The sequence below is a fragment of the Nannobrachium achirus genome (genome assembly GCF_963921795.1).
Source record: "Nannobrachium achirus genome assembly, chromosome: 1".
In the NCBI taxonomy this organism is placed as follows: domain Eukaryota; kingdom Metazoa; phylum Chordata; class Actinopteri; order Myctophiformes; family Myctophidae; genus Nannobrachium; species Nannobrachium achirus.
In genome coordinates, this window is record NC_137810.1 from 84,090,768 (window position 1) to 84,111,785 (window position 21,018).

General features: G+C 42.4%; 1 protein-coding gene across 2 annotated transcripts in view; it reads right to left on the minus strand.

The window, feature by feature from the left end:
- The window catches only part of LOC308281871 (neurotrypsin-like), a 52,895-nt gene extending 34,607 nt beyond the window's left edge, over positions 1-18,288 (minus strand). For both annotated transcript variants that reach the window (XM_080722201.1, XM_080722200.1), the window contains exons 1-4: positions 18,182-18,288; positions 13,091-13,114; positions 11,433-11,738; positions 114-419 (exon numbers count right to left, since the gene is read on the minus strand). In XM_080722201.1, coding sequence (XP_080578327.1) covers positions 114-419; positions 11,433-11,738; positions 13,091-13,114; positions 18,182-18,227 — 682 coding nt within the window. In that variant the 5' untranslated portion in view covers positions 18,228-18,288. The remainder of the gene's footprint in view (positions 1-113; positions 420-11,432; positions 11,739-13,090; positions 13,115-18,181) is intronic.
- Positions 18,289-21,018: the final 2,730 nt, after the last annotated feature.

Genomic DNA, 21,018 nt, shown 5'->3' on the forward strand with positions numbered 1-21,018 from the left:
CCGACAAGTCGATTCGCAAAATACTGAGTCGTTCACATCTCTAGCTTCAACAAATTATGTTGTTGTGTTGCTGTCTTTAAAATAAATTAAACTAAAAAGTTTAGCCCACTTACCCTGAACATCTAGAGAGATTGGTGGTGAACTCTGTGGTCCATGTCTGTTTGTCCCCTGAACATTTAGAGAGATTGATGGTGATCTCTGTGGTCCATGTCTGTTTGTCCCCTGACAGACGTACTGTCCAGAGTCTGCAGGAGACACATTTTCCATCACCAGCTGAGGACCAGTGGATATATATCTGATGTCTCTGTACCAGGTGTAGATGTCTACTGGTGGGTTGGCATCACTGCTGCAGGTCAGAGTCACTTTGCTGCCCTCAACAACTTCTCCTGGTGGATCCACTGATACAGAAGGCCGAGGATCTGTGGAGATTGATCCTGTACACTAAATTAACTGCAGTATTTATAAGGAATAGGAGACAGTATTGCTCTCTAGTAATGGACAATAACCCTTCATTATTTGAATAACTAGAAGCTGGGCCGCCCTTCGGGCGGCCCAGCGTCTAGTCGGCGACCTGGCCAACTCGGAACAATGTAAATAGGGAATGAATGCCCCGCCCTTTAATGCAAACCCCATTATACCTGTTTTCATAGGACCCGTTTTGACCATCTGTCTGCCTGTGTCCATTTATGCCCATATATGGAGTTATCTGTATCTGTCTGTCTGTATGTCGCTGTCCATTTTATGTCCATATATGGAGATCACTGCAGTTATAGTTCTGGGTCCATTTTATGCCCATATATGGAGATATCTGTCTATCTGCGTCCATTTTATGCCCATATATGGAGTATCTGTCTGTGCCTCCAACTGTGTTGCAGACACAGTGCCGGTTCCCCCTTTAATGCAAACCTCATTATACCTGTTGTCATAGGACCCGTTTTGAACATCTGTTTGCCTTTGTCCATTTATGCCCATATATGGAGATATCTGTATCTGTCTGTCTGCGTCCATTTTATGCCCATATATGGAGATATCTGTCTATCTGCGTCCATTTTAAGCCCATATATGGAGTATCTGTCTGTGCCTCCAACTGTGTTGCAGACACAGTGCCGGTTCCCCCTTTAATGCAAACCTCATTATACCTGTTGTCATAGGACCCGTTTTGAACATCTGTTTGCCTGTGTCCATTTATGCCCATATATGGAGATATCTGTATCTGTCTGTCTGCGTCCATTTTATGCCCATATATGGAGATCTTTGACCATCTGTTTGCCTCTGTCCATTTATGTCCATATATGGAGATATCTGTATCTGTCTGTCTGCAATCCATTTTATGCCCATATATGGGGGCATTCATTTTATGCCCATATATGGAGAACGCGCGTGCCCGTGGGACGAACGGTTCTCGAGATACGCGGATTACATACATACATACACACTCACAGAGATTTTTTGTTGACTCATGTGGCGTACGTGATGTCAGAGCCTTTTATGAAGTGATGTCACAATGAGTCAGAGCTTTCGCCGATTTCCTCCGGAACAGCCTGATGTCAACAATCAACCAAATAAACCAACAATCAAATAAGGAGATTCCGAACGTTTCGCGCCGGTTCGGGAAAACCGCGCGTCGGGTCGGGTCGAGACCCGGCACTGCACTCCGTGCCGCGGCGGGGAACGCGCGTGCCGAATCTGAAGCCGGTGGGACGAACGGTTCTCGAGATACGCGGATTACAGACACACACACAGACAGACAGACAGACAGACACGCAGAGACTTCTCGCATTTATAAATAGATGTGGTGTCTAATATTACACCAGATTTGGTCAAAATAATAAAATACTGGAAACTACTGATGATAACTAGAAGTTATGTAGCCTAACCCGGTTTTATACGTTTAGTGAGATAGCGTTCTCATAGCCTCGCAACAGCCAGACTCTGGGAGTTCTCCATAGACGATGTATTACGCGATGACACACGCGATGCAACTGCAATCAGACCTTCCATAGTCCCAGAACAGTCCGCAACACAGCTACAGACGTGGCCTGCTACCACCAAGGTGCCTGAACCCACCGGGTCTGGGCAAAAGACAATGGTATAGAGAAAGAAGCCCTGACAGACCGGGTCTGCCCCGTCCAGCTAAAGGACAAACATGGCCTATCTTATAAGGAAAGAACAGACCATTTAGCTAATGGGCGGAGGAAGTGCATCTTATAAGACAAAGGGCCCGGACCTAAAAACCTTGGTACTAGACATGTTTAAAGGTCCCAGAGTTGGGACCTTTAAACGGGTTGCAAAATCGTGGGATAAAAATTATTAAAACAAACGTGTGGGGTTCTTTAGGCTACTATTATTTGACATGCAGCAAAAACACATTCATTCAAAGACGTTCATTCTCTCTAAATTGGGGGCATCGTCGGGGTAAGAATGGCGTTTCAGGTTTTATGTCAATCGTATTCATACAGCGCCTCACACTTCAAACAGACAGCAAAAGACGGACAATATTACATCCTGTTGGTTATTGATTAATCAACACATTCGTCCGGGAGATGGGGGCGTCGCGACTCGATGTGAGTGTGGTTCATTCAGTCAAAAATCCGTCTCACTTGCGAAAGTTGTGTTTCAAATCGTATCCGTTGACTAGCTGGTGATATAACTTAACTGACACAAAGTATTTATAAACAGACTTGTGTGAATGAACGAGACATTTAAGTGAAATCCTGATCAGGGACACCGACACGCATTCTGTTCTGCTCCTGTTGTGTGTCTGTCTGACTTTGTCAGGCAGCGAGGTGCAAATGTGGTTTGCTTGTTTGCTGATCAGGAAATGTGGAGTTAATGGGCATATAGATCGAGAGATCTATCGTAGACAGACATTTATTCAATGACATTTCATCTCATCTACATATAGTATACACAACCATAGGCCTAAACCTTGTTTTTTGCGTAGTGCATGGTGGCTATATTTGAAATCCAAGATGGCCGCTTCGGCCATCTTGATGACAAACATGGGTTACAAAGGAATGCCAGAAAGGTCGCCCCTTTTCAAAGTCATCCCTTTTTTAAATTGTAAATGTCACCCCAGGGCACGGAATAGTCGCCCTAGGGTTGGGAGAAGTCACTCCAGGACCGCAGAAAACTCACCCCAGCTAGGACTGGACTCTGTCCGCGCTGGGGGGGGGGGGGTATGTTACTGTTATTATAGCCTATGTCAGGGGTCGGCAATAGGCGGCCAGCGGGCCAAAACTGGCCCCTTGGAAATGATTTCTGGCCCTTCAGATTATTTTGAGAATTGTTTTTATTTTTCTATTTTTAATTTTTTTAACAATATTGGACTGACAGTCCCAGATATAAGCTATCCTATCGTAGCTATAATGTCCAAACAGAGAACGCATTCCCACCTAAACGATCAGATGCTTATTCAACGTAATCATGCAGAGAGAGAGAGTTGCTGCTGCTGCAGCTATGAGCTTTTACCTGTGGTCAAAGTGCGTGGAAACTAACCTTGGAGGTGTTGTGGTTCTAAAGGGGCTTTGCATTGATGACAATGATGAGTCCAGGTAGGATATTCCTCTATAAACGCACCATGCGTTTGGGTGTCTCTCTCTTTCTGCACAAGTAGCCTCGAGCAGCTGCGATCACTTCTCTAACGACCTATTTGTCGATGTGCAGGGGTGTTGCGCAAAATGCGCACAGTATTCAATCTGCCAACTCACAAGGCGTCGTGCTGCACAGCATTGTGAGATGTGCAAAGTGATGTATTATGAATCATTCATGCTTATATCTATATGTTATGTATGTGATGTGATGTTGTTGCCTACTGGCAGCAGAGAAGATCTATAGATCATATCTATTTTTTGGAGCTGTGTGGAACACAAGCTCCCTATACGTGGCCGTGTGTGTGGGTCTCCGTCCGTCCGTGTCTGTATGTAGCCTAAACTTCGGCACGCTACTAGTCCCGCACCATTTACGCCACCCCCGCAATATATACATCAAAACGTGCGGCTCGGCCGGGAATGGTGTGCTAGTAACTTTCTTTCCGATCCGCCTTACAATGGCGACATAATCGGCAAAAAACAACGCTCTGAATTGTCCCCATTGACTTATAATGGGACAATGCAAGACATCACATTCAAGTATTTTTCTCTCGCAAAGCATAGGAGCTACAGTTTCAAACCTCGGAGAGGAGATTCATAATGATTTTAAGAATGAATCGAAAAATAATTACATCACTCGGCCTCATGGTGGCGCTATAACGGCCCACTTTGCGTTTTGCCCCGTAACTCTTGAACCGTAGATCGGAAAATTAAAATTCTTTTTTCCCTGGATTCCTTGGGTCAAGACGCATCTCCCCATATAGGCCACGCACATTTGCGCCAGGATAGATTTTCCGCCATCTTGAATTTTCTCCAAAACACACTTTTTGCTCCTTTTCCTACATATTTTCTTCAAATGTCACAAAAATCGGTACACATGATCCTGGGTGACCAGAGAGGTGCTGTTGAGTCTAGCCTGCCCTGAGCATCAACTGCAATACACACACACACACACACACACACACACACACACACACACACACACACACACACACACACACAGCTCCACTTCGAACAGAGGTTCGATTTTTATTTGTATTTTATCATAGATGCCTAGGTCTTGTACAAGGCAGTCTGTCTTTGAGTTCCAGTAACATTGTTTAACTATGAATTTCTCAAATTAGCCTTTCATTATGTTCTGGCCTGCCAGATCATGGCTAAGAAAGAAATTGGCCCGAGGCCAAATCTAATTGCAGACCCCTGGCCTATGTTACTATCAGTGGTTCTCAAACCTTTTCATGTCAAGGACCCCCAAATTGATATGTATGAAATAATCAAAAGTATTCAAAAATATGGTTAAAAAAATAACAAAGTTTGTTCATTTTGGGGAGCCATGAACTTAAGTTAAAAATGTGGAATTATGAACTATGAATATAGTGATTGATGGCAAGATTATATTGATTTGAGCAGCTGTAGTGACTACTGTGTATTTCAGTACAAACAATTCTGATAGTATCAAAAATGTAACCACATGAACGCAAAAACCATAATAACACAACACAAGAGGTCAAATGTAGGAATAGAACACTTTATTTGACGAAAGAGACAGTGTAAAACAACAGCTCACAACACAGTTACTATAACATAACCGCATAGGGGAAAAAGAATATTGCCCAAAGTAGCTATCTGAGCTCTAATAATAGAAGAAAAAAAGATTGTCCACAATTTTGTAAGTATATGCAAAAAAAATAATAAAAAGGTTGTCAGTCGTCCCGGGGCGGGGTAGGAGCCACAAAGGCGTGTTCAGTTACCTTTCTCAGCAGCTGGGGGATGGACAACTACTGGTGTGTTGTTCCGGGGCGGCTTAGGAGCCACAAAGGAGTGTTCAGCTACCATCTTGGCATCAGGAAACACTTTGGCAGCAGCGGACCAAATCGCAGGTTCGAAATCTGTCACCATCTCCATGCCCACATTGCCCAGGTTGGTTGCCATGTCCTTGATTGCCTTGAAAACAGCAACATAGTCACGCTTCCTCCTACTTGACATTAGAACAAATACCAGAGGCACTTGCTTGACGCTCTCGTTGTCTTCCAGCAGGAATCCGTCAATGCTGAAAAGCTGCACAAACGGTTCTCTCACGACCTTGAATGTTCCGTCCATGAATACCTGCTTCTTCGCAGATCGGAGAAGCTCAAGCTGTTTGGGCGTGGCAAAGATGAGATGGCGAGACCTGTTCTTTGTGATATCTTGCAGCAGGAATCCAGCAGGTATATGGTCCAACAGCAACTCAAAGTCGTTCCCCTTTGGGTCCTCAGGCCTGTGATTCTGTCTGTTTAAATTCGCCAGCCTGGTCAGATTGGCTGGGTTGACAAGACACATCGAATCAATAGGCATGTCCTCTCTGATCACCTTCTCCACAACGGCTGCAGCTGACTGGTGGACATTCTCCAGCGTGAGTTGTTTAACTTTCTTATAGATCTGCACCTGGGATGGAAAATACAATTATATACAAATTAGTACAGAAATGACAGACATTTTGCTGCTAACTTACATTAACCACACATCACACAAAAATGCATCAAATAATATACTAGTGCTGCTCATACCTTGGTTTCAAAGCCTGGGTTTCCAGGATGATTGTGATCATGATGTCCTGGTGTGTAGACAGCGCCTGTTTGCTTCAATGTCGCAAGACATATAATTTTCTTATTTCTTACAGAGCAGCGCCAACGTGTCCAAGTGAGTCCGGATGTCTTCACAACGTAGCTTAAACCGTCGCTGTCAACTAACAGGGTGCCACCACGTTGTGCCCCTCCCTCTACCGTTGTATAACAGACTTCAGTTGGCATCACCATGGCAGGGACAACTTCGGCTTCAGCTTCAGCCTGAGGTTGGGCTACTGATTCTTCTGCTGAGTCAGGTCCAGATGCTGTTGGAATGGATGATTCATCTGCAGAGGTCTCTCCGACATGCATGTCTGGTGGTGGAATAGCATCCTCGGTTATTTCGGTTGCAGCCGGTCGTGGTCTTTTCAGAGCTGGGACATCATAGTCATCGAGGCGTCGTGGTGCTCCTCTAACTCTCTGCTGACGTGGCATCATGACCTCACTGCAATGCACCTGGTCAGTACTGTAAACCTTTGCTGCCTGTGGTTGTCCTTTTAAAGAAAGGTCAGGGCCCCGCCCCCACCTATCAAAGTTGTCAAGCTATGAATGGGCCATTAGCACTTGCATTCTTGCCAAGTGGTCAGCAGAATATTGCTCTCAAGTACCCTATGGTCATTTTGAAAAAGATATGATATGATATTAAAGTGTTTAGGCTGACTTTATTAGAAACTGGAACACTCCAGTGTGTTTGTGATGCTCAAACAAACTAAAATAATAGGGGTGTAACGATATAGTAACTGTATCGAAATATCGTTTTTAACTTAAAAAAGTCGAAGTAGATCGAAATGAAAACAGCTAAAATCGAATCGTATCGTTTTATTTTGTATCGTATCGAATCGGTAGTGCAAAGAATCGATTGTATCGATACTACCTACTTGTGCATTGTATTTAGCATTTTTAAGAAGAAAAAATTAAAAGGAGGGGTTTCATTACTTTTCCTTTCCATATAGCTACACTGGTCTATTGATAAATGTGTTTAATCTCTGGGTTCATGTCAAGGTGCAGGTTTGTCAATATACAATGTGCATGTATTTGGCAGATAATCACTGTGTTTACTTATTTATATCCATAATAATACATGTTTCCCTTAAAAGCCTGCACTATCCACACCTTTCACACAGATTTAATTTCTTTGCTAAATAGTTACTATATCGATTTTAAATCATTAAATCGAATCGTATCGTATCGCCATGAATGAACCAATATCGTCCATGTATCGTATCGTCAACCATATATCGTGATATGTATCGAATCGCTATTAAAATGTATCGTTACACCCTATAAAATAACCAAAAAAACAAAGAAAACGTCCAAGTTTAAGGTACAACACAGGTATTGTGTGTGTGTGTGTGTGTGTGTGTGTGTGTGTGTGTGTGTGTGTGTGTGTGTGTGTGTGTGTGTGTGTGCGCGCGTGTGTGTGCGTGTGTGTGCGTGTGTGTGTGTGTGTGTGCGTGTGTGTGTGTGTGTGTGAGAGAAGTCATATAAGCTTTGAGTGTGTGATGCTTATAGATCAGCTATTTTCAAATAAGGCTTTTGGCTGTAAATGGTTTAGTGTCCTTCCAAAGACAGGAACTGATGTAGTTGCTGCACTAAGCATTTAAGCTACTTATTTCCTCTTTATATATTGTCACTCTTCATTGTTCTTTCTGCCCTTATGCTCTCTGCAAAGCATATTTAGCTCAATCTGAACTGAGCTATCCATCTTCTTCTTCTTCTTCTTCTTCTTCTTCTTCTTCTTCTTCTTCTTCTTTTTAAGTTATGCCTTTATAACCACTATTTATTTACCACTAGGCAAGAATGCAAGTGCTAATGGCCCATTCATAGCTTGACAACTTAGGTATCTGAACACGCCTTTGTGGCTCCTAGCCCGCCCCGGGACGACTGACAACTTTTTGCCTCTTTTGTTTTTACTATTTTTGACTAGCTCTTTCCATTTTTACCCCAACCGTTTTATTACTTTTTTGCATATACTTTGCATATTCTTTTTTTCTTCTATTATTAGAGCTCAGATAGCTACTTTGGGCAATATTTTTTTCCCCTATGCGGTTATGTTATAGTAACTGTGTTGTGAGCTGTTGTTTTACACTGTCTCTTTCGTCAAATAAAGTGTTCTATTCCTACATTTGACCTCTTGTGTTGTGTTATTATGGTTTTTGCATTCATGTGGTTACATTTTTGATACTATCAGAATTGTTTGTACTGAAATACACAGTAGTCACTACAGCTGCTCAAATCAATATAATCTTGCCATCAATCACTATATTCATAGTTCATAATTCCACATTTTGAACTAAAGTTCATGGCTCCCCAAAATGAACAAACTTTGTTATTTTTTTAACCATATTTTTGAATACTTTTGATTATTTCATACATTATCAATTTGGGGGTCCTTGACATGAAAAGGTTTGAGAACCACTGATAGTAACATAGGCCAGGGGTCTGCAATTAGATTTCTTTCTTAGCCATGATCTGGCAGGCCAGAACATAATGAAAGGCTAATTTGAGAAATTCATAGTTAAACAATGTTACTGGAACTCAAAGACAGACTGCCTTGTACAAGACATAGGCATCTATGATAAAATACAAATAAAAATCGAACCTCTGTTCGAAGTGGAGCTGTGTGTGTGTGTGTGTGTGTGTGTGTGTGTGTGTGTGTGTGTGTGTGTGTGTGTGTATTGCAGTTGATGCTCAGGGCAGGCTAGACTCAACAGCACCTCTCTGGTCACCCAGGATCATGTGTACCGATTTTTGTGACATTTGAAGAAAATATGTAGGAAAAGGAGCAAAAAGTGTGTTTTGGAGAAAATTCAAGATGGCGGAAAATCTATCCTGGCGCAAATGTGCGTGGCCTATATGGGGAGATGCGTCTTGACCCAAGGAATCCAGGGAAAAAAGAATTTTAATTTTCCGATCTACGGTTCAAGAGTTACGGGGCAAAACGCAAAGTGGGCCGTTATAGCGCCACCATGAGGCCGAGTGATGTAATTATTTTTCGATTCATTCTTAAAATCATTATGAATCTCCTCTCCGAGGTTTGAAACTGTAGCTCCTATGCTTTGCGAGAGAAAAATACTTGAATGTGATGTCTTGCATTGTCCCATTATAAGTCAATGGGGACAATTCAGCGTCGTTTTTTGCCGATTATGTCGCCATTGTAAGGCGGATCGGAAAGAAAGTTACTAGCACACCATTCCCGGCCGAGCCGCACGTTTTGATGTATATATTGCGGGGGTGGCGTAAATGGTGCGGGACTAGTAGCGTGCCGAAGTTTAGGCTACATACAGACACGGACGGACGGAGACCCACACACACGGCCACGTATAGGGAGCTTGTGTTCCACACAGCTCCAAAAAATAGATATGATCTATAGATCTTCTCTGCTGCCAGTAGGCAACAACATCACATCACATACATAACATATAGATATAAGCATGAATGATTCATAATACATCACTTTGCACATCTCACAATTCTGTGCAGCACGACGCCTTGTGAGTTGGCAGATTGAATACTGTGCGCATTTTGCGCAACACCCCTGCACATCGACAAATAGGTCGTTAGAGAAGTGATCGCAGCTGCTCGAGGCTACTTGTGCAGAAAGAGAGAGACACCCAAACGCATGGTGCGTTTATAGAGGAATATCCTACCTGGACTCATCATTGTCATCAATGCAAAGCCCCTTTAGAACCACAACACCTCCAAGGTTAGTTTCCACGCACTTTGACCACAGGTAAAAGCTCATAGCTGCAGCAGCAGCAACTCTCTCTCTCTGCATGATTACGTTGAATAAGCATCTGATCGTTTAGGTGGGAATGCGTTCTCTGTTTGGACATTATAGCTACGATAGGATAGCTTATATCTGGGACTGTCAGTCCAATATTGTTTAAAAAATAAAAAAATAAAACAATTCTCAAAATAATCTGAAGGGCCAGAAATAATTTCCAAGGGGCCAGTTTTGGCCCGCCTTTTGCGTTATTGTATGCATCTAGAGCTGAGCTGAATCTTCCTCTCTGTCACTCGCAAGCAGACAGAGGGGAGGGGAGACAGAGACACCGAAATGCCTGACAGAGCCTCGGTGATGTGTGCTTTGGTGCGCACTGGGCATGTTTGTGCTTTACCAACAGACTACTGCACACATACTGACTGCAAATGTGACTACAGATAGCCCGCACTAGGTACAATATGATAGAATGCGACCACTTACAGTATAGCTGACTTTTCCCGTCCACTGCGTGCGATGGACAGCTGTGCGTTATTGATGAGATGATTGACAACGTCTTGTAAATCCATGCGTCCCGTCGACCTACAGTATTATAATTATATAACTCTATGGTCCCGACTCGCGGTCAAATCTGTTATCGGGTCTATTTCATTAAGGCTCATCAAAGTATCAAACCATGATATTGTTGTTAGAGAAAGAAAGCTTAGTGGTCATAAGGTAATTCATTTTCCCTCAAGTTATTTGCTTGTAAGGCATTGCACATTATTTCATAAATGGAAAATATGATGATTTATTGTTTTTTTGTAGCCTACATTGCTTGCAAATTAAAAATAAAGGTCTAAGTTATTTTGCAAGTAATTCCATGAATACATTATAAATAAAATCTAAGACATTCCATAAATTAGAACACAAATGTTTAAGAAATAGTGAAAATAGCTGATCTACAAGCTCACAACGCAGCACAAAGCGATGCGTTGTGAGCTTGTAGATCTGCTGTTTTCACTAGTTTGGGTCACGGGCAAATGTCTAATATCTCTTTTGGGTTACAAGCTATAAAGTTTAACCAGGCTATAAGGTCATTACTAAAAATTAGCTACTAAACTAAAAAGTAAAAAGTAACTAAAAATGTACTTTTCACAGTAACACATTACTTTTTGGTGTGAGTAATCAGTAAAGTAACTGAGTTACTTTTGAAATGAAGTAACTAGTAACGGTAACCAGTTACTATGTTTCAGTAACTTGCCCAACACTGGTAGTGTGGTATAGTGGTTCTTTTTTTCTTTCTTCTTTGAATTGAATTGCACCACGCACCTGTATTACAAAAAAAAAAAACAAAAAAAAACACCAGGTGGCTGCTGCTCCTAAAGCCACATAGTTCTAGCGCTAATACTTGTAGATCTGCTATTTTAGAGTGAAAATGGGAAGCATGGTATACTGCCTTGGGAATACAGTGAACTAAATAAATAGGTTTGAAGTGGCTCAAAAAGTAATATTACTTTGACTGTAAACTTTTACCTGAGCAGGTGAGTCCAAGAGACTTGTCAGGTGAGCAGGTGTTTGTAGTTGAGTCTGAAGTTCTACAGTCCAGGAGAAAATACTCATTGCCTTCACACTGGAACTCTTTGGTCCACATCAGAGCCTCCACTTCTCCATAGAGCGCCCCCTGGAAGACTGAAGGAGCCCCACAGCCAAGCTCTCTACAGACCACCTCTGCATCCTGCTGGTCAAAGTCACCTTCACACACTGAGACCCATGACTGATCAGACTTCACCTCCACTCTGCCTGAACACCAACCAGAACCATTCACCAACCTCACTGACTCTGGAGAGAGAGAGAAAGAGAGAGAGAGAGAGAGAGAGAGAGATTTGCACAATATTTCATTATGGAACCGAGTCAAACTAAATGCAATGCGTCAACTCCTACAAAGTAGGAAGCCTTTGAAAGTGCAAACTTTGAGGTATAGCTCATGCTCTTTTTGACCCTCAGCCATGGAACCTGTATACACTTATGTGTCTCCTCATGCCGAACAACTTTAACATTCTGACTTTTGACCTCTGACCTTTAGATCTCCCACCATTTTTAATAATATGAAAAACAGAAAAATGTATCTCCTCCTGGGATTTTTGCGTCACTCGCACAGACCTTTTTTTACATGAACTTTGGACCAATATCTAAAGATCTGTCTGACCGGATGTCTTTTTTTTTTGTTTTCTTTTTTTTTTAAATGTGTTTTCTTTTTTATGATTCAATGAATATTGTGGTTTTATGCAAATTATTCTTCTGCCTCTAAATCATACATGCAAAGTCACACGTTCATGACATTTGTTATTCTGGAATGTTCGCGTCACGTGCACATAACCTTTTTTACATGAACTTTTTACCAATATCTAAAGATCTGTCTGATCAGATTTTTTTTTAAATTGAAACATTCTTTTTTAATAATTCAATGAATATTGCAGTTTTATGCAAATTATTCTTCTGCCTCATGCATGCAAAGTCACATTTTCATGATTAAATACTGTAGAGGGTTAGACCAAATATCACTGAAACCAATCTTACCCCAACTGGCCAAAGGGGGGCGATATATCATTTTGAGCAGTTTGTAAAACACTGTAAAACACTAGGTCAAGCAACAGATGCCACCCTTCTCCCATTGGCCTGTTATAGTGCCACCAGTGGGTCAACTTTAGCATAACACATTTTTGGAACAAAATGCCTCAAATCACGCATGCAGCGTCCGATTGAAAGGCCCAAGAACACGTGGCACCCTTTTCACATTGTCCTATTATAGTGCCACCAGGAAGCCAAAAAAAAAATGGAAAAAAAAAAAAAACTACCTGACCTGCCGGAGACCTGTTCTCGGAAGAACACTGTTTTTCTTTTTCCACTTTTCTCGCTTTCCTGCTTTTTTCCGCAGCTTTTTTCTGCTGCTGTTTTCCTTTGCTACTTTTTTCATGGCTTACCCACTTTATCGCTGCTTGCAGCTATATTTATTGTTATTGTTGTTGCAATTTTAAAGTTGAGAATTGAAGTGGAAGCCATTGTTCTCGCGATAATAAAAATCTAAATATATTTTCAAAAATATTGTTTTAAAATACTTTTACTTCTATTTACGACAGTTATTTGAAAACATAAAATGTGTAATATTTATTTGTGTATTGATGTTTGTTTACCTGTTGTGTAGATAGCCTGGAGAGCTGAAGAGAAACATGATCACGTTAATGAGTCTGAGTGAAACTAGTGGTGGAAGAAATTGAGTAAAAGTATCAAAACAACAATATAGAAATACTCTGTTACAATTAATAGTATCAATAGCACAATACAATATTCTGTTACAAATAAGTCAGGTATTCAAAATGTATTTGAGTAAAAGTACCTAAAATAAACCAAACAAAGGTACTCATAATGCAGAATGTCCCATTTCAAACGGTAAAAATAATGAAAATAGCTGATCTACAAGTTTAAAATGAAGCAACTTCCGACCTGAAACAACAACCGATCTAAAAGCTCACAACTCTCACTACGAGTTTGTAGATCAGCTATTTTTGGCAAGGAGATCATGTTGAGCTGGTCATTTTAAAAGTAGCTCTCCAGTCAAAAAAGTGTGGGCACCCCTGGTCTATAGCAATGATTACTAACACAATATACAGCTGTGCAACACTGTTACTGAACAAACACTCTATAGCAATGATTACCATCACAATATAAAGCTATTTAACACTGTAACTGAGCAAACACTCTATCGCAATGATTACTATCACAATATAGAGCTATTTAACACTGTTACTGAACAAACACTCTATCGCAATGATTACTATCACAATATAGTGCTATTTAACACTGTTACTGAACAAACACTCTATCCACAAGTCCCAACATGGATTGCGCAGAAGGTGGGAGGCAGTTCCGGCTCGCAGCTGTCGTGGAGAGCCGAGCTGGCGCAATCGCTGACTCATTGTGACATCACTTCATAAAAGGCTCTGACATCACGTACTTCACATGAGTCAACAAAAAATCTCTGTGAGTGTGTATGTATGTATGTATGTATGTTAGGGTTGTTCGATGTGGCCTAAAAATAAAATCTCGATTTATTTCTCAGAAAAGTCGATTATGATTTCGATTTTTTGGGTAAAAGAATAATACATTGTTTCAACTATGTTGTTTTCATTTAAAAAATGCAAGGAAATGATTTTTTTTTATTATTGTTTTATTTTTTTTATTTTTTTATATAACCAAATAGCAAAATGTAATAAAACAATAAGGGTAATACTAATAATAATAACTTTAGTTGCGCAACAATCACATACAGAAGTTAACTTAGTGTCCTTAGTGTTTCCTTATCAATAGTGAGTGACAAAACAGCCAAAACAAGACAGCTCTTGGAGGCTGGTGAAACGGGTGAAAAAATAGCTAAGGCCGCCCCTGCACTGCTCATGCACGGAGATGTTGATTGATTAATGTAAATGGAGGCGAAGCGCTTTGCTTCCTGAGTCTCTCGACGCAAAATTAACACAGTGAAAGGGACAGTAGGACTACAGTAGGTGGGTAACACAGAATTAATAAGCTTCTTTCAAACTACAACAATAAGTAAGTTTACCAGCTCAGCAGCGTTTGTTCTGTTTGCTGCCTGTACCAGCGCAAGTGAGCGCAGTGCTGTGGTGAGCTCTGCCACAGCACACAGTCTGACATGCGCTGCATGTGCATCAAAGAAATGACACATCAGAGAGAAATTAGTATTAATTTGGTGTCGGACCTTGTCGTCCTGCTTTAGGAGGACCGGGCTGTGTACGTTTTGCCCCTTGCAAGGCTCCAATGAGTAAGAATTACCCTAATTAAAGTGAAACTCGATTTGACGATTTCTTATTTTTTAAATCGTCCAAAGGAAGAAATCCCGATTTCGATTTAAAATCGATTAATCGAAAAACCCTAATGTATGTATGTATGTATGTAATCCGCGTATCTCGAGAACCCCTGCCGCAATATGTAGTGCAGTGCCTGGCCTCGACCCAACCCGATACGCGATTTTCTGGAACCGGCGCGAAAGGTTCAGATTATCCATATGCGGAGCTGATGTCTGACATCAGGGCTTTCCGGAACCGGCACTGTATCTGCAGAGATCTCCATATATGGGCATAAAATGGACACAGACAGACAGATACAGATATCTCCATATATGGGCATAAATGGACACAGGCCAACAGATGGTCAAAGATCTCCATATATGGGCATAAACTGGATGCAGACAGACAGATACAGATATCTCCATTTATGGGCATAATGGACCAGAATCACAGCCCCACCATTCACTTAAATGGACATACAGAGGATTTTACACATTAAATATTAACTTTTTCCCTGCCAGATGTTGTTATTTATTATTGGGTTTTGTGCCAGCAAAAGCACCTTACCTTTGCGATGATATAGACAAAGATGTATTCTTTTTTTTTTTGAATTTTCTCTTAAAGAGGTGTACCGTGGCTCTACCAGCAGTAGGGGGCAGCCTCATGCAAGAATTAATGTGAAAATGGTTTCAAATAGGCTCTCGCTTGTCAAGGCTGCTCAAGGCTGTGCAGTCGCTACAGAGCAATAGATCCAGAGAAAAACACATGGTGTGTTTTGTTACTCCATTGATGCTAACGTCCAGTGGGATTTTGAGAGTACTTTTACGAGAGCTGTTTCAACGGTACACACCCGCGCGACCAGGGCCGACTGGGAGAAATGCGGGGCCCTGAGCGAAGTCCCCCACCACCCCCCCCCCCCGCGCATTTTTTTTTTAACTTGCACGCGCACGTGTGCGCAAACGATTTTCTGTGGCTGTGCATCTATAAATGCTATGGAATTATGCAGCAACTCTACCTCTAACACGGTTAGACAGAAGCATATGTTTATTCTGCTGCTTTTATTGTACACGGCCACAAAGCAGACTCCTGCAGAATGAATGCAATAGCTGGATGGGACCATGTATTTACTTCACTACTACTAGGCTATCAATCAGACACAAGATCGTCATGTTGTCAGATGAGGGGATTTCTCATAACTTTGTAGAACATTACCCTGGCCTTACCTCGCGCAGATATGATGCTCTCTCTCTCAACTCTCTCGTAAGTAAGTAACGGAAGGGAAGGGAACGCTGAATCAAGTTGTAAGATCCCGTGTCTCAAAACTAGATACAGTAAATCCCATAGCCCGAAGGGACAGTCAGCCGTTTCACTGGTTGTTGCTGGTTGTCAGGGAGATATCACAGCCATCTTTGACAGGCTCTGTCTCCGTCCTGCAGATTGCGGTGTTTGTGTGAAGATTTTATATGAAAACAAAACTAAATCAATTAACCAAGCCTAGCGCGGGGCCCTTGCAGGTGCGGGGCCCTGTGCGACCGCACCGTTCGCTCTACCCTAGAATCGGCCCTGCGCGCGACCCCTCATCAGGTTACAGACATCAAACCAAGGTACAAAAGAACGAGCCAAAGAACGTACAATTGGCGTTCCGCCGCCGTCAAAAATGGGGCGAACAGGAACGTTCAAAGCGTTGATAGAGTTAATTCCGTTTTGGACCCAGAGCTTCGAAATCTCGTCCAATCCGTCAACAAGGCCTGGATATGCATATGAAAAATATGTAGACCTTTAAACTTTTAAAACAATAAGACAAAGGAATATATAAGTACGCAGCAGCAGAATGAGGAAATCACCTGTCTGCTGGACCTACAGAGCCGTTTTCACTGATTTGTTTAGAGGCTATTAATCTCCATTACACAAACAACCAACCAGAATAAACTGCTTCAAATGTAGGCTACATGTTTGTTATCATGCCGATTGCTTATAAATCTATAACATTTGATATCTCTGGCGTGAAATGTTCGCGATTCCTGACAAGTTTAGCTGCCGAGCCGCAGAGGGAAAGGCAAGGGTGTCGCACCAAATTCTGGGCCCTGGGTACAAGGATTCTTTGTGGGCCCACATGAATGTTCTTCATCATGGGATTTCAAAAATAGTAAATCTACAAGCTCACAGCGCGGCACTCGGTGCCGCGCTGTGAGCTTGTATATCTGCTATTTTTCAATAGATAAAGTCTAAAATAATTAATGCCCTTCCACCTTGGGCCCTGGTAAGTCAGTCCCACTCCCCCCCCCCCCCCCCCCCCCCCCCTTGTGACGCCCCTGCCCACAGCCTGCAGTTGAAAGCAGAGTTGAAATACAACACTTCGCGTCGCTGTTCATTCAGACATTCACAGACGTACATTACTTTATCAGTTGCTATTTAACATAACAAATAAGCTGTTTGTAGTCATGGGTTATTGTCGTTTAGGCCAATACAGTTCATTCATATTTAAATTGGTTTGAAACGGCTTTCTGTGGTCCAGCAACCATGAACATGTTCCTTATTCCTCTGCTGCGACCTTATATATTCCTGTGTCGTATTGTTTTAAAAGTTTAAAGGTCTACATATTTTTCCAATGCAGATCCAGGCCTTGTTGATGGATTGGAAGAGATTTCGAAGCTCTGGGTCCAAAACGGAATTAATATTTAATGTGTAAAAATCCGCTGGATGTCCATTCAAGTGAATGGTTCCATTAGAGGCGGCTGTGATTCTGGTCGGAGGTCTAGGCGGAGACAGCGTTTGGAGGGGCGGAGTTGTGATTAGTGAATTGGACACAGGCAAACATATGGTCAACACGGGTCCTATGACAACAGGTATAATAGGGTTTGAATTAAAGGGGGAACCGGCACCGTGTCTGCGACACAGTCTCCGACTGTGTCGCAGACTGTGCACAGACAGATACAGAGATCTCCATAATGGGCATAAAACAGATACAGAGATCTCCATATATGGGCATAAAATGGATGCAGACAGACAGATACAGATATCTCCATATATGAACATAAATGGATACAGGCAAACAGAAGGTCAAAACAGGTCCTACTGAGATCTCCATATATGGACATAAAATGGACGCAGACAGACAGATAACTCCATAAATGGGCATAAATGGACAGAGGCAAACAGACGGTCAAAACGGGTCCTACAGAGATCAGAGAGCTTCTAGTAATCATAATTGTACTACCTGTTATCTGAAGTAGCCTATTAAATATAATAATAAAACCATGTTGTAGCAATTTGTACTCAGTTGTGTGCCTGCACAACGGTAACGCCGAAAACACCGGTTATCGGATGTGACAACCCTAGTCTGCATGTTTTGTTTACATTTTTTTGCAGGAGTGACATCATCCAGTGAAACATGGTATCAGGAGGCGGATTAGATCTACTCACCATGAAGGAGCGAAGAGGTCACAATCATCCACAGAATCCTCTTCATCCTACTGTCTGCTCTGTGTGAAGATAGCTTCAGCGTCTGCTCTGTCTGACGCTACGCAGATACCTTTAGCCACTGTACTATGACACTGTGTCCTGATACACTCCCCTAATAGCCTTCCCAAACAACGGATCAATAATTAATGGTTAACTTTGAATAAGAACACCAAATCACACTTTGGTCAAACCACACAAAAAACATGCTGATATAAACATTACATAAAGACATTGGAAATATATACATAGTGATGTCAGGTTGATGTGATAATTTAGTTGATCTGACATCCTATAGTTTGTATAGTTTCAATGTACAGATAATACAATCTTTAATATTAGACTGTTTAGACTCTAGGTAATGTTTGTAAAACACATGTCTTACTACAGACTCCTATAGACTCCAAACTCCAAACCTCACACTATAGACTCCAAACTCCAAACCTCACACAGAGAAAAAGATAAAGACATAAAGAACAAAACAAAAACAAAAACATAAAACGGCACAGAATTCAACAGGGAGATTAGTCTCTGTAAGAGAAAGGGAGGTTATGTAGGCCTAGCATGGACAGGTGATTTAAAAGAAGGTTATATATATATATATATATATATATATATATATATATATATATATATATATATATATATATATATATAAAATGTTTTCAAAAGTGATTTAAAGGATATCGATGTTGTCTGGCAGATAACCTCTTTTCTCCATATTTTAACCTTTGTGTTTTTCATATTAGGTGATTGTACAGTGTCACACAAAAGCATAAAAGTAGCAGATCTACAAGCTCAAAGCGTGGAGCGAATCAACATGTTTTTGGACTTTTGAACTGATATTTTTGCGGACAACCAAGCATACTTAGTGAACTGGGGGTGTGGCTACATAAAAACAGAATTTTAACTCTTTCTGTACACTTTTTTTTGGAAAAAATCTTCCTCCTAGTATATCATAATAGTTGATAATCATGTTTTAGAGGGGTAAACCATCATGGCACCCCATCTTTAATAGACCTTTTATCTGAACTGTACTGTCCTGTGCTTTTCCTAAGTGAACTAATAATCATTGATCGATCGATCAATCAATCAATCAATCAATCAATCAATCAATCAAACATTCCATTTGTAAACTTTCAGATTTACAGACCTGTAACCTCCATAATCACGCTACAGTGGCCAAAACAGAGAGTGTCACGGATGAAGAGCAGAAGAACTCGGAAGCAGCATCACAATAAGTTGCAATTAAATTATTTAATTGTGACCGTCAGGTCGCATTTACTATCAAAACCTCCACCGGCTGTCCGTCCGTCAGTCAGTCACACGTCACACTTTTGCCCTGCTCAAGTGCTCATATCTCCGCAACCGTTGCCACGATCCATGCCAAATTTTGCACACACACTCCTTGCCTGCCAAACCACAACCTCCACCCATCAATTCTCACATGCCCCTCTTCTAACGCCACCTTCAGGCCGATTTTTTAAAACACATTTTTGGACACTGTTTCTACAAATGTTGCCCTAAAATCACGCAAATCGGTACACAGTATGTCTACACTCATCTCATCAACATGGATCTGTCCCATATAGCGCCACCATCAGGCCGATTTTTTCAAACACACTTTTGGACACTGCTCCTACACATTTTGGCCTAAAATCACGCTGCGACCTGACGGTCGCTTATCTCCCGATTAGGGAGTCTTACTGGTGTATCAAACCTTACAACAAGTAGACCATGATATTACAGGAGCAAGAATAACAGGACATCATGACAGCAGGTTACACAGGAACATCATAGTGACAAGATACTATGAAATGACAATGAGTGTTTGCAATGAGTTCAGTTATATAGTGAGCAGGTTAATTGCAGAAGTGTTCACAGGTGTGGAATAGGCATGGCTGTGTTGGGCTGATGTGGGAGTGGAAACAGGTGAGTAACTAGGGCTGTGAGATGGAATGGAATGTGGGAGTGGCTGAAGTGAAGACAGTCTGTGGAGAGGCAGACTGTGACAGTACCCCCCTCTCAAGGGACAGATTCCAGACGTCCTACCAGGCTGGCCCGGAACACAGAGCAGGGTGGGTGGAGGGGGTCTGGAGGAGAGGGACTGGGGCCAAGCAGGTGACATCAGGTGGGCAACGAGGATGATGGCCCCAGGCCGAGCAGGTGACTTCAGGTGGACGACCATGGACTGGGGCCGAGCAGGTGACGTCAGGCGGGCGGCCGGGATGCTGAGACAAGCTGTCATCTGGTGGTCGATCCAGAGGCTGAGACAAGATGGAAGAGCTGTCATCTGGTGGACGACCCGGAGGCTGAGACGAGCTGTCATCTGGTGGATGACCCGGAGGCTGAGACGAGCTGTCATCTGGTGGATGACCCGGAGGCTGAGACGAGCTCTCTGGAGGCGACATTGCAGGCGGCACCAGAGACTCTGCAGATGCAGGAGGCAGCACCAGGGATGCTGCAGGCTCTGGAGGCGACAGAGCAGGCTCTGGAGGCGAGGTAGCAGGCTCTGGAGGCGATGCAGATGCCTGAGGTGACGCCAGGGATGCTGCAGGCACTGGAGGCGACGCCAGGAATGCCACAGATGCTGGAGGCAGAGCAGGTGCTGGAGGCTGGGCCGCTGGAGACTCTGGAGACGGGACCCCAGACGATGCTGCAGACAGGACCCAAGACAACACTGCAGACTGGACCCCAGACGACACTGCATACTGGACCCCAGAGGACGGAGAGAGCAGGAAGCAGCTGAACAAAAGCCAAGGACCAGGCCTTCCATGACCTCGGGCAGACACAGGTCACCA